We start from the raw sequence: 26218 nt of genomic DNA, 5'->3' as shown, positions 1-26218 counted from the left end.
CCTTTCAAACTTAGACACGAAGAGAATACAGAAAAGCATCACAAGTGTAAGGCCACACTTACCGTCTGAAGCGCTGAAGTACTCGGGGTTCACAGAAGCATACAGCACTCCATTGCCCAGCCTGTCACTGTTCCTGTTGAAATATTTTTGTTTGGTTTTTACTCTTTAAACCTAAGTGCATTTCAAACCACCTCTTCTATAGCTTTTCCACCATTTGCTCCACCAGAGAGTATTATTTACTGTATGTGGAGAGCTTTTCAAAGGGGACAAACCAAGTTCTTATTCCATCTCACATAATCAATGGGAAAACAGCCCAGAATAGCTTTCCCAGGAAGCCTGCAGTCTTCTTTATACCAAGTCAGCACCAGAAAAACGTAAACACAAGGTACATTTAGCTGCTGGGTAAATTTCCTTTAAGAAAGGCAGCTGAATGGTGATACACCCAGGAGACCTGTGGCTGAGAACACACTTTACCATCATCTGCTCTGCTGTGGGAGAGAAGTGATCTAGCAAAGGACAAGATTGTTTTTAATGGGGAATTCCATTCAACTATTTCATAAACGTTTCTATTTTATTTTAAACACACACACACATTTTACTGGGTTGGTTTTCAGATTAAGACTCATTCAGCACTGTGAGAGCTCTTGCAGGAGGCAGGTTTTAGACAGAAAATTATTAGACTTAGAAAATCAAAGACAAAACATTCCTTGGGCTGTAACAACAGTTTAAAGAAGGACAAGTTAACAGGCATTTCACCTAGGAGAGCCCAAGGGAAAGCCAAGCAGGTACTGTACTTCACTGGCTACAAAGCCCTTTCTGGAGTGCTTGGGCAGAACTGGTCCTCCTGTCTGCAGGGCTACAAATGAATGAGAGCTGGAAATACTGGGATACTCAATAAGCATAATTTATATGAGTGTAGTAAAAAGCCTCCATACCTAGAAAGGTGCAAGGCTGAACGTTGGCACTGACTTGGTATTAATCTCACATCATATATTTCAATTAAATAATAATAATTAAAAAAATCACTAGTTACAAAGAACAAAACTGAGGAAAACAAATCAATGCAACAGTCCCTTGGACTGCTCTGTTCAGGATGTGATTTTTTAAGTGGATGTGAAGACTTTAAAAAGCCTCTAGAATTTGCATGACATTAAATTAACCCAAATGGAAACAAAGTTTTCATTATTTATATTGACCCATCTTTCAGTCAAGTCTTTTGATTATACAGGCTCAGTCTATCACTGCCCCAGTGGATACGCTCCTGACGAGCCTTCCTCTTCCCTCTCAAACATGATCCTGTAAAAAAAGCCTCTTGACATCTCAAGCAGCAGCCAGATACTTGCTGGTAACTCTAAACCACCTCCTTTTACACACCAACAAAACAGAATCTACTTCAGCTTCTCAAGTCCTCTGAATGCCTTTTCCCCTTATAATGTCTAACTTCATGGGCGTGGATTTGAAACGAAACATTTCCCTCCTGCACTTTTAACCACAAGCATATACAACTCACCTCTTCTTGTTAAAGACGTACAGCATTATCAGCAATCCCCCAATGATGAGCAGGAAAGCAATAGGGAGCACAATTATCAAGTGCAGGAAGTTCCCATAGTTTGCTGCTGCAACCAACAAGAAAACAATTGTATCAGGGTTTCTATAAAATCTCCATTAACAAAGAAACATTCAAAACCCACTCAGTGTATTTCCATACAGGGAAGAAATCAAAGTACTCATTTTCTTGTCTGATGTGGAAAAATGTACTCAGAAACACTGCCTGACTGCAGATGAGTGGAACAAGAAAACAGGCAGTGAAAAAGCATTAATTCTGTACAAGAACAGTGCCTGTCTGGGGTTTGTTTTCACAAGTTATGCTTAAGGACTTATAGTCCTCAGTGAACAATATGTAATTGTTCACTTGAATATTCAGTTTCTTTCCCCCTTTTGTTCACCTTGTTCACCTTGCAATTGCTTATATTTATATTCATAATATAGACACCCTGCACTTCAAGTTCTTCAAAATCCAGCATCTGCTCCATGACTAAATACAAAAGTTCTTGAGAGGGTCTCTGTGGACACTACAGTGGTGTTCTTCCAAAAATACAAATTACTGCCACTGTCAGGAGCAGCATCACTCTTTCATCAGGATGTTATCTTTATCAAATGTCACTTGTAATAGGTCACATATGAAAAAGCATCTTGATATTTAAGAAAATGTGCCAGCCAAAAATATAAACAAATTGTTTCCTGTATTATTCTGCAGTCTGAAGCAGGTTTCCCTTATTGCCACAGGTTTTGTACAATCCAACTCCATGTTGTTATGGCTACCATCACTTCCTTAACATAGTTGTGCATCACAGGAAGCTACAGCAGCCACCAAGCTGGTTGCACCTCTCATATACATAATACAATGAGTGTCAGAAAACAGACCACACCTCAGATGCACCTCCTGCTTGTCAACACTTGCCAAAAACATGGTACAGAGAAGAGTTCCCAAAGAAGCATCAGTGAAAAAGAGGAGTGTTCAGAGTACAGGCAAGAGGCTCACATGCCCAGTTACAGATGTAAACATATGTAATAATAGGTGTTATTAAAAAGACCATAGTCCCCCAGCTTGACACAGCCAACAAACATTCGTCTTACATTTGGGTTGCACATAGAAAGAGACTGGCTCAGTCCATGACCCATTTCCAGCTAATGAAGTGGCCTGGACTCTAGCAGAATAGTTTCCAGGGTTCAGGTGGGTTAGTTTAGCTCCTCCAAGCTTCTTGTATTCCTGCCTGGAAACACATTCCCGCTTCTCCTAAAAAGCAATTTACAGTTCATGTTAGTATCTCCACATTCCTCCATTCTTAAGAAAACAATGTAACTGCAAGATAAGCTAATTTTGGTAACTGAAAGCTCCATCTCATCAGTTTTTGTTCAAACACCTTAAGGAGATACATAGAATTCAAAGTTATCAAACAAACCAAGGGAATGAGATGCTGGTTGGTGCTGGGTGTTTGAAACTGCCATTCCTATCTGTGATCTGCAGCACTGCACAGAAGCATGTTAAGAAAGATCCCATTTTGTGTATAAATTACGAGTTACAAGCAGTAACTCTTGAAGAAGTGTCAAATCCTCACCTCTCCGTGCTGCCCGTATTTGATTTCATACATTAGTATCAGCCCATTGGGGTTTGCAGGCTCTAACCACTTCAGGTAGACGGTATTTTCCTCTTTTGCTTCCCATGCTACTGTTCCTGGAATGTTATCTGCTCCCTCTGTAAAATATTTACAAGTGATGTGAGAAGGAGACCTATTACTGAAACAGGAACTTAAGCAACAGTTGAGGAAAATGAAAAGTTCATAGAACTCTTTAGGTATCAAAGCATTGCAGTAAGAGCTATTCAGAGATCCAGAGAACAAAATGCATTGGTCAGGGAGACATTAGCAGAGTCTGAGCTGCTGGTTGCCAGAACACAGCACAATGGATACAGCTTCACCAGGAAAAGACTTTGCGTTAGTCACCGTGGTCTGTGTGCCCAAAAACCTGTTTATCAGCATCTGATTTCTCCTTCCAGACTTCCAAAGGACGTTTGCAGGTAGCTGTTCCCACAGGAACAGGAATATGAAGACTGTTTCAGTCAAAGGAAAAAAAGACCACTTATTCAACAATACAGTTGTTAGGTTTAGAAGAAGAAAACAGAATTGTTCAGCCTTTAATTTTCAGAGCCATGTGCAAAAAATCTGGGAACACTTATTTCCTTTTCCCTGATCTCACAGATTTCCTTATTTCCTTGAAATAAGCAATACTTTTTGCCTTTTTACTGACACAGCTGGATCTGGATTATGACAGTCTTTCTTTCAGAAACAAAACAAAATTGCTCTCATTCTGCATTAAATATTCTCAGACATCTGCTGGATTCAGAAGCTCTTTGCGGGATGCATATGAGCTTACACTAAAATCATCTCTATTCTTTTGAGAAGAAGTACAATCTGTAAAAGTCCCAAACACAAGTACAGAATTCAATGCTTCCCATTTGAAGTACTCTAGATGGGCACAAAGCAATACAGCGCTCCTCCTCTTTCTAGGCTGGACAAATGCATGGTCACTCTGTCACAGAAGAAACATTTGGCAAACATTCCCACCAGCAAAACTCTTTAACATCTGCAAACAGTTCAGAGTGAACACAGCAAAACCAAACATTAGCAGAGAAATGTTCCCCTGTCTTCAGTCAGCACACAAGGAGCTAAAGAATGAAACCTTTCAACCACCATGTCTGTGAGTCTCACCTAATCTGGGAAACAGATTCCCTCATAATTATCTCAGTAGTTGAGGCATGTACTTCTGCCTTTGTCTAGATCACAGGACAGGCTCGCTACACACAAGAGACCAGTCAAGGACATTCAACTACTCTAATAACTTTCACATGGAACCAATTTATTTTCTTGCCTAGAATTTTTTTATTATATCCCCATATTTTTCTACCTGGTTTTGGAGAGTTTGTCCCCCTTGAGGCTGATCTCTCCCCAGAAAATACAACAAAGCTGAGAGCATACCTGAAGGCATGGTTCTTGCAAAGACGAAGTTGGAAGCGCTACAACCAAGTGTGTCGGCTTCATGGTTGCAGCTGTGAATATCAATGCGGTAAAGAGTAAAAGGTTGGAGATGGGAGATGACAGTTCTCTCCTTGCCATCCACTTTGGTCTCAAAGAAGGGGTATTCCACCTCACTCTCCTCTGCGTCAGAAACATTGGTGAAGTGATCTGTCCCGGTCGCGTTCCTGTTCCGAGTGGCCAAAGTGGCATTTGCGATTCGGAACACATCCCTCCGCTTCCGATCGGGTCTGTGGAGTGAACAGGTTAAGAAAGGTCTCTTTAGAGAAAACTCACTTTTTCTCCAGCTCCAGGAAAACTGTGCAAAAACCTCCAGTAAAACAGTTAACTACTATTAAAAAAGCTAAACAAAGGAAACTGCGAAACAAGATGAAAGCTTTCTCTTAACCCAAACCTGCAGCATGTCAGCACAACCTCTTTCTGTTTTGGTCAGACACCAACCAGGCCTCTGAAGCTCACACTACATCTCAAGATAAACAGGCAAACTTCTGACCTCACACAATAAACTGAGTAGCAAAAATGGCTTCACTGTTACGCAGTAAGTGCCCTAGATTCGTATTTAGTGACAGTAATGTTGATGCTTAAAATAAAAATCAGATGTTAAAGGTTGAAAAGGTTAGGGAAAAAACTGTTTTGGAGTTTGCTGGATTAGCAAAGCCAACTCTCAGTAGGCTGAACTTTTGTTTCGGTTGCAAAGAAATTCAGATATCTGAATGTACTGCACTGAGAAAAGAAACCTAGAAGGAAGCTGAAGACCAGAGTGTTAACCACCATTCATGTGTGGTAATTTACGTGTCTATTTTTGTCACCCAAACAAAAGCTCTCCAAAGGAACAATCCTCTTGCGTTAGAAAGCACAGCACTAATACTGTGTACGGCAAAGAGCAACTTTGCTTTGCCTTACAGGCATCTGTAGGAAATCTGTGCAGTTACAAACCTGACCATCTACAGCAACACCACTAATTTCTCCAGTCTAAGAAGCTGTTGCAGTGGACAGGCCTGAGGACTGGTACAAGGGTCAACATGAAAATGCTCTTAAAAACACTTGGATGGTATTAGCATCCTAATGCATGATCGCCATAGGTTAGACCTGTCACTTGGCCTCGTGTCAGATCCCAGACTGTTTTGCAGAGGACCTCTAACTATATGGGGCAAGCTGCCTTTTCCAGCTCCTGCTATCCTAGTCTCTGAAGCTTGCAGGACTGCTCATGCCTGGACAGCAATGCACCAGGGGAGCTAAAGAACGTAGGAAGAGTCACACTACAAAACCAGTTTTGGCTTCAATCCTACCCCACCTGAATCTTGTAGCCAGTGCCCATTTAGTACCTGGCCAGCGCAACCATTATCAAGGACAAGGGTGAGGTCTAACACATTTCTACCAGAGAGCCAATTACAAACCCGGCACATAAGACCTCCCTCAAACGCACAACAGGAAGAAAGATGACTCAACAGGAGAATTCACTGTCAAATATACCATCTCAGTACTCTCAGCCACAGAACAGCATGCTGCAGAGGGAGCCAAAACCAGGCTGACTGGGTTTGAAATCTTCTGGCAGAGGTTGGATGAAATTTTAAGGGTGGTTTTTTTTTCTTTTCTTCTTTTTTAGGAGTTCACTACAACATTTTCCAAAATCCTTTTACTATGTCTCGAGTAGTCATTTTGACACTCTCCAGCACTATGTAAACCACAGCACAGAAATAAACCAAGACAAGGAAAAGACTTCCCAAGCTATCAAGAAATTCTTTTAAGCAACATACAAGCAACTGTCTTCATTTGTCAGTGAAGTATGGGGGGATTCCACAGGAGATGTAAGCACTCATGACTCCTCTGCACTGCAACTTACTGAAGTTACTAAACCTATTCACCTTGCTTAGGATGAGTGTTCATTTACTGCTTTAACTCAGTGGAAAGAACAAACTTTTGAACTGCTAAAAGCAGACAGGAGGCCTAGGACAGAAGTGATGAACATCTGCACAGATTTTGTGATAAAAGCAGTGAAAATGGAAAGTTCATTTTCAACCAACCACAAAAGCACATGTGCCAATGCAACAACCCAAAAGGCATGACTTGGTCCAGCACGGGGATTTGCAAGTTTTGACTCTTTGGTGGTATCTGGGGGGATGTACAGACCAACTTTGCCTTTGGGGAAAAAAGAGAAAGCAACACAAAATTTGCTGGTGAAAGTAGTGTCATATGAGGAGGAGAAAAAGATCTGCAGGATAACCACAAGGCAAACATGATTAAAACATCAAGAATTTTGACACCACTGCTTTGTGGTCAAGCAGCTTCCTGCTTTTGTGAAAGGCACAGATAAAGACAAAAATCCTCATTCAAGGAAATAAGGACAAGTCCAGAGATAAAAACATGAAAATTCATCTATTCTGTTAAAGGAGAGGAAGGAAGAGAAATACAAGAGAAAAATCAAAAATACCACTATAAAAAATTTAAACAAGAAATTAAGAAGAGGAAGAAAAAAATGAGGGTCATTTAACATAAAAGCTAACTGCTTTCATACGTGATGGCAATTTTAATGTTACTTCTCAGACAGCTTCTACTACATACAGAGCCCACCTCATCCTGCCCATTGGGGAACCAAAAACCTTGGAAGTATCACTCATCCTCCTGTGGTTTTGTCTCTTCAAGACTAAGCGGAGTCCTAATGCTTGAAATCTACCTTGTCGCTGCAGTAACACAAATGGGGTCATCCAGAAGTTGCAGACAAGATTTGATCAACAAGCTTAAAACCAGCCAGTCAAATATTCTCACACTGTATTACATGCTGGATCTCTTCCATAATATCCTGGAGACAGGTAGGACACTGGAAACAAATACTACTATTGAGACTTACATTAACACATTAATTAATTTCCTCTTTGGGAAAGGTGAAAAAAATCGACATCAAGTAAAAAGCTGCTTAGATTTGTCCCATGGAGACGTCTCACTAGCTCATAATCTTTAATTTCCCTGACATACAGTCTCTTTAAAGTTGCTTAGCTATGCAGCTATTTGAGTGTTGTACTTTACCTGCCCTTGCTGTTACAAAACACACCCTTATGGCAGCAAGATAAATAAAAAAATAAAGGGAAACAGACAAGCTTTCAGGAAATTCTTTGGTTACTGAGTTCAAGGTTCTGCAAGTTTCCTTTACGAAGAGGGGAATGCAAGAAAATCTGGGAGAAGATAACACATTTTAAATCCTAGAATGGTTTGTGTTGGAAGGAACCTTAAAGCTCATCCAGTCCCAACCCCTTGCCACAGGCAGGGACACCTTCCACTAGAGCAGGTTGCTCCAAGCCCCTGTGTCCAACCTGGCCTTGAACACTGCCAGGGATGGGGCAGCCACAGCTTCTCTGGGCACCCTGTGCCAGCGCCTCAGCACCCTCACAGGGAAGAACATCTTCCATATATGACAAAGCTTTGGTGAAATAAAAAGATTCCTCTGCAACAGACTCTCAAGTAGTTCAGACCTGACACCTGCCTTTCAAAACTCTCTGTTGTGCTATTTCATAAAGCCCAAAATCAGATCACATTTCCAAGACGTGACATGGTTCAGGAATTACAACCTGACCATCACAGTGGCTGTTACTTCTCTTTGCTGCTGGTTCTCATCATCAGTAGGGAAACACTGTGCAAGTTCAACCACAAATGCTAAATGCAACTCAAGCATAGCTCAGATACAATACTTAGCACTTCTAAAGAGAGGTTGTATTTAGTTCCTCATTTTTTGGATAAAGCTATAAAGCTCTGCGCTTATCCCAGTCCCAACACCAAACAAGTCAATCCAACACACCCATGAATAAACGTCCAAAAAATCACAATCAAGAGTGACATAAACCAGTTTGAGTGAGCAACAACGTCACAGTTTGGAGTTCTCAAACACAGGAATCCACCATAAACTTGACCTGCCAACAGAGTCAATGAGATAACATGCATGATTGAAATCTGATTGCTTATAGACTGCAACGTAACAGCTATACACTGCATGCTAGGACCCAGAATCCAATTATCTGAAGTACAGACAGCTTATGTGAAGGATAAATTAGAAACTCAAGAATCAAAATCACCAATTAATTCTGTAGTATCTATTCTATGTTGCAGCATAAAATCGTTACTACTCCACTTAATGTGTAAGCGGTAGTGTTTATCATGGAAGAGTGGGCATATTTAATACTTCTCTGCAGCATGGATCCAAGAAACCAATATTCCCTTTGCAATTAGTGCAGTGAGAAAGGAAGATGAGTTTCAACACTATGAGGTGACGATGCCCTCAATCGCAAAGGCAAATCTTCAGATTGGGAACACAAGCACTTAAATGGCTATTTAGAGAAAGATCACATCGGAAACCCTTTGTCTGCAACATGTTGCTCATCTCTGAAACCCTTTTAGAGAAATAGCTCCTCAAGTGACTCTTGATTCTGAAAAGAACCCATCACTCAAGCCCTTGAACAATATAGGTAAGAACCCTTACTATTAGCTAAAATTGAGAGCGAAAGAGATGAAAATTAGCAAATAGGAGAAATTGCAAAGAAAAGCTGTGGACTGTCTCATATATAAGGGAATGTTCATGTGTTTCAGATTTTATCTGTGTATGCTTTCATGTCCAGGAGGCCTTAGCTCTAGGAAATATTAAAAAATGAAATTATTAGTTCAACTTGTAAAGAGGAAGTGTCCAAAAATCCATTACCTGGGGACAAAGATGGAGTTGTGAAGGAAGTTCTCAAAGACTTTGCGGTACTCTGCTTCCTCCTTCTCAGCTTGCTTTTCTGCCTCTGTCTTGGGACAAGCACAACAAGGTCCTTTTTCTCCCCCACAGCCCTCTGGCTTGGTGGGTTCAGTAGCTTCTTCTGTATCAATGGTCCCATCAGCATATCTTCGAATTGGGACTTTATCTTGAAAGAAAAGAACAGAAGCAGATTGTTTCTTTTCTCTCCCTATTATGAATACAGCAACAACCCATGTTTAGCCATTCCCTTCTAGCTGTGAAGCAGGGCATGGGCTCTAGCTCTTGCCAATCAAGTGCACTGGCAGGTAAGAGTCAGAGGCATTTCAACACAACCACATTTTGTTTTCTTACCTTTGGAGCAGTAATTGTGTCTGTAAAGGTAACTGTCCTGAGGTTGCTGCTGCCATCGTACGATGTAGTACGAGAGGTTGCCATTGGGAAGAGAGGGAGGATTCCATTTCACAATCAGCTGGGATGAGGAATTGGATGCTGAAATAACATCTAAGGGAATGGATGGCACTGGAGAGGAAAAAAAGAAAACGTGTTTAAATCTAGAGCATTCTACAATGTGTTCCAATGCAAGCTTTCAGAGCAAATCCCAATCCATTTCTATACTGCAGGAAAAAACACCATCCTATTTCAAAGAAAGTATTTCCTACTGCTGCCCCACTACAACAGTTACTAAGGGGGTTCAACTGCAACCACACACAGTTGTACTTAAATCTAACCTTCAAAGGAAAGAAGTCTGAAATCCTAACTCCACAAATATCCTGGAGTTATATCCTGGAGTTCCCAATGAAAGAACTGTCTGAACAACCACAAAGTTTTAATTTAAATGCTTTCAAAATTACTGAAAACTTTCTATCTTTATACATGTTACCTGCACATAAATTCAATCTCTGTACTAACAACAGAACTTGCATAATAATTCTGTTGTTATAATGAGCATACCTGCAGCATTATCAACCTCTTACCCAAGAGTCCAGGATCTCACCTGCAGCATTGGTTCGGATATATACAATTTCACTTTTTGCTCCATGAATATGATGATTTTCCATCATTGTGAGGGTAACAGCCTTGACATAAATGGCATATTGAGTCCAAGGTTTCAGTCCCTGCAGTAGAATTCCAGGATTGTTCTCTTTGTTTGGTGGCAGGTCAACATCAACCATGTTCCAGCTATTGGAGCCACACGCATCTTGTCCATCGTACTCTGTCACATTTTTGAATGGTCTGAAATATTAAAAGAAAAAAGAGTACATAGTGTTTATTTTCTCCTAAAAATTGTCATATATTTATGAGAGTGCCTCACTTCAATGTTGCCCAATGAAGCAAATAAAGATTACTTGTTTTCCATAGCAGAATAGAACACAATAAAATTTGTATCTATTACCAAGCGGTACAAAATTCAGAGTTCAGCTTTAGCTGCAGGTCTTATCTTCAGTTACTAGCAATAAGGCGAAGTTCTCCAAGAAAACACTAAATTTACCTGTTTTCATCCAAAACAGACAGTGAAATACTTCAGGCATTTAGACTTTAGCTAAGCACATATGAAACAGAAGCATCTCAAACTAGTTATTGATAGTGACTGAGCGTCTTACCATAAAGAACTCAAACTTCCATGACTGGCCTTGACCAGTCCAACAGGCTTTTCTGCCCCTTTAATTTCCACACAATACAAACACACTTACATACTTCTATTTTTCCTAAGTTGCCACAATGGTGCAAGAGTATATGAAGTGCCATTCTTGTTATTAATTACTACAGGCTCATCAAGCACTAAGTTTATTGCATCATAGTACACTGCCACAGAATTCTTTTTCAAGTGATGCTGGACTTGAACAACTTGTGCTTCTGTTTCTTGCAGTCTTGCTCCCTATGTCACCACCAGCATTCTGAACCTCCTTTTCACACCTCCAAACTGCTTTGGGAGTTCTTGGTGTACTGATTTGTATTTTTCGCTGTCTTAAAGCTGAGACACTGCAAAGATATGCAGAGGCAGGGACACCTCCCAAAAAATTAGGATCTTTCTACAAACTGTCCCACTGCTTCATTATCAAGAGATACCAATGCAGACAACTACAAAAGGCAAGACCCCTGAGAACTGTCAAACCATCCACCTCATTTTTCATTTGTCTCAAACTTGAAACTTTCTGATGGATTTGGAATCCATTTGTATGTTTCCATCAAAACAATCCTCTTCCTAAAGAGGGCTTGTGCTCCACCAAGAAAGACTCGGAGCAAAAGCAGACCTCGAGGATGAAATATGTAAACTGGATGAGGTATCCACCAGTCAGAATGGGAACTGTCTACTATCTCTTGGTCATGATTTGTCTTGGACAACATCTACTTACGCTTCCTTGTAGTAAACAGTGAAGCTAATGAGATCTCTATAATCTGGAGGGCGATACCGTTCCCATGTCAGTTTAATCCGATTCTTGAGTGTAGTGTTGGAAACAAAACGCAGAATGTGGCTTTCACCTGCAGCATAAAAGGACAGTACATAACAGAATTAGCATAACATCACCTACTAGTTTTTGCTCTCTCTCAGGTATCACTTGTAGCTAATTAGCCTTTCCAGCAGCACCTATGATACCACAGTATGCTAACAGCCTTTGTCTCTGTAGAGCTTCATATTTCATCCTACTACATTTGATGCTTAAGGGTAAGCAGCGACCTTGGCAATCATTTTAGAACATGCTGGAGCTACTCATTATTTTGTTTTCTGAAGCAAATTTTCTTCTAATGCATCATCAGAAAGCTCTTGAAAACTACTTCAGACTCTCCCTGAGCAAGGAATAAAGTCCTGTTTATTCACAAGACTGGTTTAGAAGCACTAAATTTATCATCCAACTCCACTGCACACACGGAGCAGTAACTGGCCTCCAAGCTCTCACTTTCCAGGACAACTTTTGACAACTACAACTTCTTTGTCTGAGGAATGGACAACATGGAAAGGACGAAGTTTACATTCCCAGTCATAAGAGGCTGGACCAAGAACTCCAAAACTCAGCTCATCTACGGCACAACCATTTGATGGCAGCAGCTTCCAGCTACTCTTCTGAACAGAGCTGGATGGAAGTTGGCAGCTTTGAAATGAATGGCTTCCCACTCTCAACTCACTGAGCTCTCCAATCCAGAACAAAATAGCATTTTAAAAACTTAATTCTTGGATGAAGAAATTGTGTTCCAAGAGTCAACTGTGAGTTAGTTTCTAACGTTCCATAGAAGCCTGTGAAAATAAAGGGGTTTTCACCCTCATGTACACTGGCACTATTGGTGCTATCTTTTCAAAGGCAGTTTAGCTTTTGTTGATTCTTTTCCTCTTCTGAGAGTCAGAAAGCTTTCTGTAATGGTTTGTTTTAAAGAACAGGCAGCGGCTGGCACTAGCCTCAGCAGTAGTAAGGCCTGGCTGTGTGGCTGTAACTCCTCCAGGACTGCAAGCCTTTGCTCTATTCAGTGTGCAAAGAATGGAGTGTGCTTACAACAAGGATCTATGCCATCTGCATTTATGCATCATGCCTAAAGAGACATTCAGCAGAGTACGTGTCCTAGTTTTGTAAACACCATCCAGAACAAGGGGACTTGACTTATCCACAAGATCTATCTTAATTTACTCAGCTCCAAGAACACCAGAAACAGACCAGAGAAAAAGGCACTGCTGGGTCTAAGAGTTTGAGTATGAGGTCAAATTTGTAGTTGTAACTCCTAGATAAGAGTTTGCTTTTGACCGTGTTGGTTATACCTGGAGACCTGATGTGCAGATTACCAAAGCCAAAAGACAACTCTCCAACAAATATGGCCATTGCAGAATCCAAAATGAAATGCAGAGACTGAAGTTTAGGAACAGTGCGTAACTCTAAGAAGTGTTCCCAATTCAAAAGCAAATAGTTTGAAACTAAAGCACAAAAAACTGAGTTTACAACAAGCATTTCTAGCAACAAGGTACAATAATCAAGCAGGAGCTGAAAAGAAGCTTGAACACAGCAGTTTTAGCGTCTGTGGAACTGTTATCCAGCAGCTTCCTTAGCATTAAGTGGATATCAGAGAGGAAAATACCTATGATGATGTACATTAGCAAAGGAAACTGGGAAGCTATTCCTTATTGGATATACCGAAACACTGCATTTTATGTCTCATTTCCCAGGTATGTTCCCATTGTTATATGATGCTGCTGTCACAAAAAGAGGGTATTTGAAAAGCAGTCGTCTTCTTCAAATGGTTTTTACAGATGAGGTAGTGACTGTGTAACCACATAATTTTCCACACGTGTGAACATATTTTCACAGCTACATTTTATAACTGAACAAGTCAAATGACTGAAAGCCTACTGTAAACTTCACAACTCTAGGTACTGTCATGGACAGCAATGTGGCAGTGGGATGAGGGCTTGGTTTGCCTTGAGATTTGTTTTTTTACTTACAAGAGGCTCTCTCCCCATTGTTCCTTGGATTTATATCTCCTTTGCTCTGTCGCCCCTTGGTTCCTGAAACTTCCTCCATACGGTAAATCTCAGAAACACAGAGTTTAGGGTTAAATGCAAAGTACATCTTCCCCTCCTTGATCGTCAAGTTATGATGGTTCCAGTCCCACAGCTGCTGAAGATTGTGGTTGTCAAGCACGTAGAAGGAATAATTCCTAGAAGGTTATTTTTAAAGGAAAAATAGTAGTTTTAATTCATAGCCAATTCCAATGCAGAATACCTTAATATAAGAGAACTTGTAAACACTGCATTTCCTATTATTATTTTAAACAGGCCTTCAGCAGATTAAAAGATTTTCTTCTCTCCCATGAGGCAAGTTTTCCCTAATACGCACTTTGGTCAGAGAGCAGGGAAATGACTGTAACACAGAACTCCAAGGCTGACATCACATCATGTAAAGCCCACTCCAACATGTGTTTTAATAATCATATAGAAGCTGCTATGAGGAATTGAATCTATGTCCTCTGAACAGCAGGTCTCTACACTGGATTTTCCATTTTGTGGCAAATAGGAAGCAATAACCTTATATACCTTATGGGAGGAAAAGCATGGTGTGGTTCTGACAATAAAACACAATCGTGATCACGGCTGTCTTGCTTGTGTTTACAAAAGCAACTGTAAGAGTTTGCACAGCAAGGTTTCCTGCCCTCTCTGCCTTAGTTCACCTCTTGGCCCACTAAAGATTTCCTACACTGTGAAGTACAGTTGCATCTATACATCAAAACCTGACAGTGAAGAGTTGCACTGACTGCACAGCACAGGATCCACGCTTCAAAGTACAGGACAAACAACCCAGGCAGCAGCATGTGTTGAGCCCACTCCCTAAGCACAGCAGTGGAATAACATGAACATCCTTTATTTCCACAGATACTAAACACAAAGTTGAGTGTGTAAATCTTATTATATATTGAGAAGAAAGTCCTGGTACTACTCAATTGTGCTGAATGGGGGGAAAAAACCCCAACCAACAAATCAAGTGCAGCAGAAGCAACATTACAGGCAGCAAGACACCACCTGCAAAGACACTTAGATTTTGGAATAGTAGGAACAGGAACACACAATTGGAAAATGACTTAGCTGATGAACCTAAACCAAACCAACCCATCATGGCAGCATTTATGATACTTCTATGAAAAGCCCCACCAGCATTAACTACGTAAACTCAGTTAGGAACACAACAGAGCCTTGCAACCTCTGCAAGCCATTTTGCATTGGTGAGCCCATGTCAACGCAGTTCAACTGGGCTTTTTACAAATCCTTTTAACTACAGGTAGTTTCTGCAGGGTAAACATGGCAGACAAACCATGAAGCTGACATACTACTCATTTACGGTTTTCCTCCAACCAATACATTTAAAATCTAGCATTAATTCCTCCCTCACCCAACCTGAAGTGGAAACTGCATTCTGGTTGCACAGACCACTGTTGCAGTTTCTTGTAACATACCAAAATGCTGAGTGTTATTTGCAGAACAATGTGGAAAAGAAGTAGTTTCTCCTATTTCTAACTGTCCCCTCATTGCCCAGGAATTGAATGATGATGAAGTCAATATACTGGTATCACTTCAGACAGATGCTGAGAATCATAGAATAGTTAGGGTTGGAATGTGCTTAGGTGACAAGGCAGCACATACAGGATTATGCTTTAAATGCATCTTGCCAGGAGAGAACAAGGATGCTAAACTGCAAGAGGGATTTGACAGACATCACCAAAAAAAATAGTGTTTATCTGAGACAACCATTAGTCTGTTACAGATGACTAAAATCCCTGCAGCTCCCTGTGCACTGCTGAAAAAGGTGACACCTCACCATAATTAGCTGTGTGATTAAGTGATGGCAACTAAACTGCTCAGGAAAGACCCAAAAAGCTGGACTGAACCTGAATACCACAAAAGCAGAGGTGTGGCTCTACAGAAACCACCTTAAATATCTAATAACAGCCTAGCCTGTCTCCTGCTCACAACTGTGGCAATTATGCTGCAGACACTAGAGATAGTTCTTGTACCAAAGCAACGTTGCTGAGCTTTTAAGAGTGTGAATAAATGAGGCAAATCAAACACATGCTGGTGCTTTACACAACTGCACAGTGACTGGGCCACAGTTGGGAGGTACTGTGGCCCATACCTTAAAGCCATCTGCACAAGTTTGAGCAGCCATCTGAGGCAAGGTAAACAGGTCCTAAGGATTCAGATATACACTGGAAGTATAAATTAGTGGAAGTTATTCTAGCACCATTCAAAACACCAGCAAAATCACATTTGGAGGGCTATATACAGGCCCGGTCATAGGAGAGGTGCAGGATTGCATGGCTTGAGAGGTGGAGCAGAGGGCAACCAGAGTGCACTTAGGGCTTAGGCTATAAATAAAGTTATAAATAAAGATTATATCAGACTTTGGCTCTAACAGCTGTGGAAAAACTCAGGATGCCAAGGAAGATAGCATGGAAAGAATAAAAGATTCACTGTAGGAAAACAAAGCACTGCCAATCAAGCCCTGGAGACAGTAACTAAGGGAATGGCTGGAGATTATGGCCTGAAGGACAGGCTAAACCTTTGAGTAGGAGTAGGAGGCACATCTGGTCCCAAGCTTGCCATAAAAAGCCTCAAGGCGACCTGCACAAGCCATGTACACCCACAGGAGAGAATTCCCACAACATGATGTGTATCCCCAACTGCAGAGCACCCACGGCCACTTAGTTACTGACTGCATACATTCAAAGCCTGCTTCACGCTGTATCTGCACGCAACACTCCCTGTAAACACATTCACCCCCTGTAAAGCTAGGAGGCAGAACATGAGATCCAAACCAAAAGGAGGTGTGGGTGATGAAAGCATTTCAACAAGCTTTCAGTCCCCCTACACCTCCCCTCCATAGCGTACAGGATGCAAAAAGCTCCTGGAAGGGGTAATGGCCAGATAAGTACACTTAATAAGAGAGCAATGAGTGATCCATACAGACAAGTGACTTGCACCAAATAGGGAATGAGAACTGGCAGAGGGCTGTGAATGAGCTGGCTACAGGAAGATGACAAGCAGCAGAGGTTTATGGCAGACCAACTACCCCGGGACATGACAAGCAACCCTGCAGGACATACAGAACAGAAGGAACAGAAGGCATTCATCTCCCAGTGCTACAATGATGAGGAAGACAAGAAAATCACACTAAAACTAAATCCTTCAGTACAGCACATCTCCATTCCAGTTTCGTGTTTGCAAAGAGATTTCTTTCCTTGCCATGGGAGCACATTCACTACAGACAGAGTGTTCAAAACAGGCAATGAATACTCCGAACACAAAGTAAATTCCCTCTAAACTTTCCATTTTCTGTGATAACCAAGGCAGGCACCAGCAAATGAATAAGGAAGAAATAAACACTGCAGTCCTGTTTTGTTAGTCCAGTTCAATGTAAAAAAGAGACGGTGGTGGTGGAGTCAGTTATGTAATGAACAACTACCACAAGGGATCCTAAATTAATCTCCCTCTTGCCCTCAGGGCAATGCTGGCATAAACAGCCATTGTTCCAGGAGCCCAGGACTTCCCAGGTTAAGACCCCCTCCCTGCTGTTCATAACTCTGCCAAAGTAATTGTTCAAGCTCAGTCTCTCCTTGCCAGGTGCCTATTTCCACCTAAATATTTCTGGAAAGGTTATTTAGGCTGTGGTAATGCCTAAATTATGCTGGGTGTGTTCCAAGCAAGGAGAGTGCCCCTGACCCGAAGTATGTAACTGCAGTAATTTCCTAACAAGGGTGAATTTTAGCACAAGTAGTTCTTTATTATAGATCTATTTTACCTCCTCCACTCAGCCGTGTTTTCCTCTTCAAAGCTGCACCTATTTACTTCTCTATTTGGGAGTCTGATTTAAAAACCTGCCATTTCCCTTCATATCGACTCTGCTTGCTGACACACAAGGTACCATAAACGTAATTGCTACTTGAAGCACAAAGCTAAACTCAAATTTAAAGAGAGCAAGGGAGAGAGGGAGAGAAGAAAAGACAAATCGATGATTGGAGTATCTGTAAGAGCAGGTCACATCCTAAGTGGGCTGAATGAGCCTTGTGCTCGAGACAGTGACAAGCCTCCATGATTTGCAATTAGAAACAAGCTTTTCTGCAGAGCCAGTGCTCTTCCTGAGAAAGACACCGTGCTTCTCCAGGGCAGGATGAAGAGCTGCCCTTTAACTGGCTCTGTCAGATGGTGGAATGTTAAGAATTTCAGGCTGACCAAACACTAGCCAGAGAGAAAGAGGGAGGCTGTGAAGAATCCCTCATGCTGTAACTTTATCCTGCCAGGGCAGACGAATCAGACACAAGCAACCTTTCCCATGACCCTCCCACCACCTTTTCTTGTATGAGTTCCTGAAGTTCTTCATTTAATAGTTCTGTCATTACTGAGGAAGACTTATTTATCTGAGAGCACCCTAGTTAAAACTTGGGATGGCTACTTGATTAAGGAAGAGAAAGAGAAAGGCAGTTTGCTGAAGGACCATCACCAGACCTCAGCACAGAGAGTAAAACTCTTGTCTTGACTCAAGGCCAGGTTGGATGGGGCTTAGAGCAATCTGCTCCAGTGGAAGGTGTCCCTGCGCATGGCAGGGGTTTGGAACTGGATGAACTTTCAGGTCCCTTCCCACCCAAACCACTCCACGATTCTATGACCATCTCTTGCCATTATAGGAAAACAGGAGTTATATACATGAGAATGTATCACAATTATAGAAGCAATATAATGCAAAGGAAACATTTCAAGGGATCACCTTTACTTTTCCTGACCAGTCTTTTTCCTGCTCAACAGGCAATTCATTTAATGTCAGCATTTCAAGGAGTTGCAAACAATTGCAACTTGCAACCTATTTCATACTACTTGGATCACTTCCAGTTGCACTCCCTGGTCAGTAAAGTTCAGGTTTCCCTTCATCCAACATCCTCCATAAAACTCTGCTAAAAGCCAACAGTAAGGAAATCCAATTGTTTGTACAAATTAAGACAATTTATCAATGTAAAGAACCTCCCTAGAAAATCTCAAGTGAAAAGCAACAGCAAAGTTACCATAAAAATACTCTTAATATATTCAGTTTAATATGCTGATTTGGGTAGCAATGCAAATGAGCAATGACTGTGCAGTGGTGTTCATTAGGAGAGAAACGCTGCATATGAGTGGAAGAGAAGATTCTATAAAGGGCACGTGAATGTTTATCAGGAGATTTATTCTCTGTGGCTTTCTATTAACACGAAGTTGCATCTACAAGTATCTGAACACTTACCCATCCACTTGTTCCTCTCCCAGAATATACCGCAGGTTCTTCAGGAAAGACAGGGAGACCAACGCATGGGAATGACGAATCTTTACGTACCCTGTTACTGTCTCAATCAGACCCATAAAATTCTCCAGTTCTGAGGCGATGTTATCTACAGTAAGAAAAATGTCATTTTATTGTTGCAGAATTCAGAGCTGTAACTGCTCTTCTGCTTAATGCAGTATCAGCTCTGTGAAAGAAAATATTTGTATTTGTTGTCTTTGAAAATGAGAGACACTGGTATTCCTTCCCCAGTAGCTGCTGCCTGTGCAGACAGATGGCTGAAGGGCAAAATCAAGCCACAGAGCAACAGTGAAAAACCAGTCTTGCTTTTCCACACTGGTATAGCTGCTTTTTGCATGGACATCGCACTCTGAAGCCAGCACCAAATGTTGAGCCAGCATTCTAGCAGGGATGAAAAGACCCCTGTACACATCATGAGGCTGGAATCACTCTTTAGCTACGGAGCAAAGCTCAGGCAGAAAGCTCCATTAGAAAACAGAGGCTGAAGATGAAAGGCTGGAGATACGCTATTGGTCTTCTCTGGGGCAGAAAGCATTGCTTTCAGTGACCTAAAAAGCTCTGGCTACAAGAAACCAAAAACTCTTGATGATACAGCAAAGATAAAACCATAAGGATATCCTTGTGCCATGCATGGAGCATGCTCCATGTAACTCACTAAAGGTCGTCTTCTCTAATAAATTATTAGAATGAGCACATGGCAAGCTCTGCACTTCAGTACTGCCTTCTCCCTAGGAACTATACTGTCCCTGCCTAGGTCTGCAACACCCTACCCCTCACAAGGCTCAAGCTTTGCAGTCCTTACCTCTAGCAGCCCTTGGCCCATGCCCACTGCCTGGTGTCATCGTGCTGCAAAGTTACACTGCAGTTGCTAGAGGAAGCTTTAAGCACTCAGGGTGGAAGAAGCTGCTATGGGGTGTGTTTGCTGCCATAAGCAAACCAAAGTCCTAACAAGATACCTGGGAAGTCCAATTACCAAATACCAACGGTTGGTTCCCATACCAAATAAGATGGGAGGAAGCCAATGCTCTTCAGTGCTCTAAAATAATACTTAAAAAAAATAATAAACCCCCACGTTTACCCCAGGGCAACTGGAACATCTCCCATAAAGGAAGATTGTACCTGTAGCAGTAGCACCATGAGTGAAATAATCCTTATGCTGCTGTTTCTAAACCCTGAAGTTTTTATTCAGACAGGGAGAAAGGAATCAAACATATCTCAATTCACCCTTATTCATGAAACCGAAAAGGACCTTCCATAGAGAGATACATTTCCAATAAAAACTAACAGGGATTTTTACTCTGCTTTTAAGAGCTCATCAGCTGTCAACACTTCCCTGGCTGATGAATCACTGCTCTGACAAATTTAATCCAGAGCTTGTTCAAGACATGCAACAAAGGTGGCCAGCTCACTAATGATGACCATCTAGAGGCACAGTGCAAGGCTTTATATGAGCTCCCAGCACCCTGGATTCCATGTTTTAGCAAGACACCACACCTTACCTTCAGAAGGGAGGATATGGCAGTCTTACAGTGCCATGCCTTAGTAGCAGACAAGTTATTTACCTACCCAGATGCAAGGACTTTCAACTTTTCCACCTTCTTGCGCCTTTATTATTCCTTTGGGACTACTGCTCATCTCACTGCCTAATCCTGGTTCCCTATCCTGCCAAAAAAGCTAACGAAAATAGCAACTTTAACTCGGTAGCTGAATCCCTGTTCCATCCACATGTTGGAGAATGGTGCTACCGTTGGCCAAATCAAACAGGAGCACTGCTATGGGGCTGGAAAGCAAACAGTTTGCTGAGTTTTTAATATTCTTTCTTATCATTATGCTGACAGACAAAAGGGAAGATATGAAAAGCAGCCATATCAGAGGTTCATAAAGAGAGGGGCGACACTTACTTCCACGACGGATGTTGATCAGCAGATTTCCCTTGAGAATCGTGCATCCCTGCAACATTTGTGCCGATGTGACAGAGTCAATGGTCTTTGTTTTTCCGTCCTCACAGATCTTGGGGCAAGGCCCCTCACAAGGACTGCAGAACATGCTGTTAGGAAAGAAAAGGAGACTGAAAATGAGCAACAGTAAGTACATAACTCTGAGTCTGGGGCTGCTCCGAGTTAAATTCTGAAAGACCTTTGCCTCTAAAGCTTCAAGAATGAAAGTTACCACACTTCTGCAGAGGGTGCAGTAACTTAGCACACTTGCCCACTAGACTCCAGAGAGGCTGCAACATCATCCCTCCCGTTTACAGCAACACAGGAGTGAATGACTAGACCCATAACCACTGCCTGGCAGCTTCTGAAAGGCTTTGTGGTCCGTCCAAAGTTGAAGGCATTTCAGGTAAAACCCAGTGCTCTTGCATTTGTGCATTTACTCTAACTTAGTGAGAAGGATGGTCTTTCTGGGTGTAATTGATGCAGACAGCCTCAGAGTGCTGTGAAGTCTGATGATCCAGGCCCAACCTCCACAAACAGGACAGCCAGGAGCCGGAGATGGGAAAATACTGTTCAAGTTCTTGTAAAGTTGTCTGTCTCCATGCCCTTAAGCCAACATCTGAAGTTCAGCACTAGGGAATTCCACGATCCTAGCTATTTTAACTCAGAAAAGACAACTGTGGGAGCACACAGTCATCAGTGATGTGGAGAAAGCGAGCAGTGATTTAGTCACTATTTCTTATAGTTTAAGATGTATTAAAGCAGCAAGTCTAAACAAACAGAATGATGTATCCTGATGCAAGGCAAAACTAATTTGCAACAGGAACTGGAGAGATGGGCCAGAAGTCCAAGCAGGTTCAAAAGGGATTATACAGATGGAAAGAGAACAGGCCCACCAGTAACTATAAAAGAAGACAGACACAGCCCAAACTTCCTTGGAGGAAACAGCGAAGCACAGGCTCACTGCTCCTGCTGCTTATACTCACAAGCATTCATAAGCATTTTTTAGTGGCCAAACTCAAGGAACAAGAACTTGGGCCAGCCCAGCCTTTGGCTACAGCAGCTTTTTCAAGGGTCCATGTTATACTGTTTGCATCCTCATCTCAAAACTGGACACTTCATGTATGCATGAAACATGCCCTTGACCACTGCTCCTGGTAAATGTCTTCATCAATCTAAGGTCATCTTTAGTTTTCAATTTCTTCTAGAACTTTCCTTCTTACTTCATTATTACTTACTCCACCTGACTACTTTAGAGGGGAAAAACAACAAAGAAAAAGCCAAACCCAGCTCCACAGGCAAAGGCTTCTGACAACAACACTAATGAACATGGACTTACTATTTATTCTTTTTAAATGAACATTCTACTGAGGCTTAAAGACACATGTAAATTGATAACAGCACTTTTTCATGCATAAACAATAAAAGGAAGAAGCTTCCTTTTCTTAGTAGTAAGCTCCTATTTCAAAATCCTGCACTGTAACATGCCACAAACCGCTAAAAGCTGTAGACACAAGCAAGAGGCATTCAACAAAACATACAAAGAATGCTGGAAATGCTCTCCATTTGCAACTATTTGTTAATACCACCTCTGGGGAACAAAACATTCACTAGCCTTGAATTACAGCTCCTTTCAATCCTTGCAGCAGAGCACAACACTGAGATAAGATAGCACGGCCATGCACTTTAGTGTAAGTGGTTCAAACAGCTGGTACTACAAGCTGAAGGAGATAACAAAAGAAACATTTCTCAGGTGAGTACTTGGCTGGAGCAAAGGCAGTGTTAAGTTGCTTACATCCAAATGACAACTGGAGACTGCCTTATGATGCGATCGAAAGGACAGATGACACGCATGCATGCACAAACTAACAACTAATGCAGGCATCATCACAACCACCCTTCCAGAAAACCCAACATCTTAGAAGTGTCTACAAAGACTTTCTTTAGCATAGTACTGGAGCACTATGAATGTTATCCTTTACTGCAAGTCCATAACTTCCAAGGGTCAGTAGGCATCTAAAGCTGCTTGCTTAAACTACTGGCAAAATAAGATGATCATAAGCACATATCACTCCAACTGTCAGAATTAAATATGAGCAGGTGAGTGACATTCTTGCAAGAAATTATTCTGTATAATATTGTCAGCTGATGCATTACTATCTTGTTGTTATCTTATTGACATTGTTATCTTCTGGAAACAGTGAGAAAAGGGAAATAAAATGAAATACACTGAAGAATACAAATACGCAAGCACACATAAAGCAAACAATACGCAAAACATGGTAACTCCTATGGTTTGTTCTGTGTGATAATGGTCATCAGCCAAACTCCAACCTTGTGCTCCTGGCTTTTCACTTTCATTGTGTACAGTCTCCTTGAAGACCTTGTTCTGCATTGTACTGGTACAATGCCCTCCTCAAGTCCTTCAGAAGAACCAGTGGGAACTGACATACACACGTCCACACACAGAACTTTCAGTGGTGTGTTTATCTAAGCAAGCCCTTACCAGGAAGTCAGGCAATTCCCCATAGAATGTTCTAATTTCTACCCAATGTCATTTGCATCACAAGCTGCCACAGAATAGTGGGTGGAAAAACCTAAACATGACAAGTCTGATGGACTTCCCAGAAGGTGCATTACCTTTGGCTCCCATTGCGTATGAATCCGGAGGGACACTCTGCCATGCACTCATCATTGTGAATCACAAACCTCTCGTATTCACTTGTTTCGGTGGCAGGGACTTTGGAGCAGAACTCTTTGGTCACGCAGCGCCAGCCCTCGAACTTGTAGGTGTTGGGAGGGCAGGTGGGCATGCAGACTCCCTCGTAGTAGTAGTTGCGGCAGGCCACGCACGCCGTGTTGTTGTCGGGTGCCGTGCAGCTCCCCAGGCACTCGGGGTGGCAACACTCGTTTTGGTCTGTACAGGCTCGCTTGCCACATGAGCTGGGGCACACTGCAAGACAGAGAGAGCAAGAGCTGTTAAATACAGTGAATGGCATTAAAGGAAAAACCCTGATCCATGCAAGTCTATGCTTTCATTCCCTGGGCTCCAGAGAATCTCTGCAGAAGAACCAACTCCTGTAAAACTGACAAATTAAAGTCTGGTTTTCTCAGTTTTAGTTGCCTGAAAATATCGTTTTCTCAGATCAAAGTTATATGAACCAATTAAATACTAAGGAAAACTGCTGGAAGCAAGATCAACATAAGGGTAATGGAAGCAGTCAAGTACTGGAACCTTTTCCACAGGCCTAGTATTATCATTACTTTTATTTTTTGAGTGCTTATTGTCTTTCTAAGCATTTTTTGTCTTTCCTGTTTGTACTTCAAATCGGTCTTCTACTGGCAAGAAATGAAACTTCCTTTAAACAACTTAATGACACTTGTACACTAAAGTACTGCTATACTGTAGCACAAATGGTGAGGTTGACCCCAATGTAGCATCCCAATGTCGCTTACGTATGCAGCATGAGGTTTAATAACGCACCAAATCATCATCCACATCAAACACTATGAAATCACAGAGCTACCATTTTCCTCTGAAGAAGGTAACAGAATTCTGCCTTATCCCCAAATTCTCGATTCAGAGAACAAAATATCAAGGGGATTAAAAAATGGGGTGCAAGTTTATGGAGACATTTAAGTGAAAGCACTGCAGCTTGGAAGACGCAAGCAAAGAGCAGAATGGTCAGCAGATGAGCTCACCACTGCTGCGTCAAAAGAAGTGGAAGCATTGTCTTTATGGAACACGAGCATTTTGATTTCAGCACTGTATGGCCTGTATGTTTTAGCCATGAGGGTTGTGTGCCAGGGGCTCTGTAAACACACACAGATAGGAAATATGGTTTGCATTAAGTAACTGCTTTCCACTTTCCAACTTAGCTTGAACACAGTACCATTAATAACAGCAATAACACAGAATTCCAGTAGTACAACTACAGTGAGATCCAAGCAAAGCACCACAAGACATTTTAACTGAGTGACTGAGCAGAACACACATAAGCAACAAAGAAGTTCATTTCCCAAAATGAACATGGAAGCAGCAGAGCCCAGCCTGTAGAGAGAGAAAATGTTAATGGAACTGTAACAGTTCCACAAACTGCTGCATTGCAGCTTATCTTTCAGATTGCAATTACAGTGTTCTAATGCAGGACTAAACACCCTAAAATCTCAACCACCTCCTTTTCATATAATGAGGTCTAAACTTCACAGGATGTTTTTATAATGCCATTAAGCAGAGCCTGTTCATAGCTCTGTATCAGGATGTAGACATCTTATGGCAACTTTTGATTATAAGAAGCCACCTTCTGTCAGCTTTAAGGTAGTGGCCATCTTGAAAAGGTCTCATAAAACTGCCAGAAAATTTTGAATTTCTTAGCAAAATGGTTCTATATTGATCTTGCTTAATTTTCTTCAGTACCCAACTTCAGCAGTTTAAGCATCTGGGTATGAAGACGGGTTCTCCTTATCCAATTAAGGCTAAGAAAGGTTTTGTGGAGGAAATTCCACCTGCAAGTACTCCCCGAGTAACCTGACAGCATCTCCCCTACATAAGCAGGTAGCTGTGAAATACCATCATCAGACCTGCTTACATCTGAGAAGGCTGTTACTTGTATATACATAGCCACGTACCACTAACACAACAAGCTCGCATTGCGGATAGCTTGGGTACACGTTCCTTGCCCATACTGCTGTTATAACTGCTATTCTAAGTGGTGTTACCACCGCTGCTCCACAGCTGTAGGCCCATTTATTCAGAGTGAAAGCAGGCAGAAAAGTGGGAGTGGAGGGGGGAAATTATGAGAACAAGGAGGTGAAAGCCTCAGGATGGCCAAAAGCTGCCCTGGGTAGCGCAAGTATCGCATACGGGCCAAATTAAGATGACTTCTACAGAGCCAGTTCCTTGTAAGACAACTGAGAGCAGGAATGCAGAGAAAATCACTGCTAAATGATGCATTGCATGAAGATGCTGGATTTCTTTTCCCTCTTGAAAAGGAAAAACCCATACACGCCAAACCCTCACATAAAAACTAACAAGCGTGCAGGTGTCTATTCTTTCTTTTGACACCAACTTGCTGTAAAAGGAGCAAAGTCTGCCCCAATGCCATCTTCAGTAAGGCATCACAAATTGCCTCTCACCTTCAGGTTTCCAGTACTTGCATTTGCCACTGC

General features: G+C 41.7%; 1 protein-coding gene across 1 annotated transcript in view; it reads right to left on the bottom strand.

Moving 5' to 3' along the window:
- IGF1R (insulin-like growth factor 1 receptor) overlaps positions 1–25700 on the bottom strand; it is a 42893-nt gene extending 17193 nt beyond the window's left edge. The window contains exons 1-14 of the mRNA XM_010010049.1: positions 25679–25700; positions 23690–24002; positions 21014–21159; positions 19056–19200; positions 13739–13953; positions 11670–11796; positions 10310–10548; positions 9667–9834; positions 9277–9481; positions 4536–4822; positions 3120–3256; positions 2638–2797; positions 1511–1616; positions 63–133 (exon numbers count right to left, since the gene is read on the bottom strand). Of these exons, the coding sequence (XP_010008351.1) occupies positions 63–133; positions 1511–1616; positions 2638–2797; positions 3120–3256; positions 4536–4822; positions 9277–9481; positions 9667–9834; positions 10310–10548; positions 11670–11796; positions 13739–13953; positions 19056–19200; positions 21014–21159; positions 23690–24002; positions 25679–25700 (2341 nt within the window). The remainder of the gene's footprint in view (positions 1–62; positions 134–1510; positions 1617–2637; positions 2798–3119; positions 3257–4535; positions 4823–9276; positions 9482–9666; positions 9835–10309; positions 10549–11669; positions 11797–13738; positions 13954–19055; positions 19201–21013; positions 21160–23689; positions 24003–25678) is intronic.
- Between the last annotated feature and the right edge of the window lie 518 nt (positions 25701–26218).

The sequence above is a fragment of the Nestor notabilis genome, unplaced genomic scaffold (genome assembly GCF_000696875.1).
Source record: "Nestor notabilis isolate BGI_N333 unplaced genomic scaffold, ASM69687v1 scaffold18902, whole genome shotgun sequence".
Classification (NCBI taxonomy): Eukaryota; Metazoa; Chordata; class Aves; order Psittaciformes; family Psittacidae; genus Nestor; species Nestor notabilis.
This window is presented reverse-complemented; position numbering and strand designations above follow the sequence as displayed.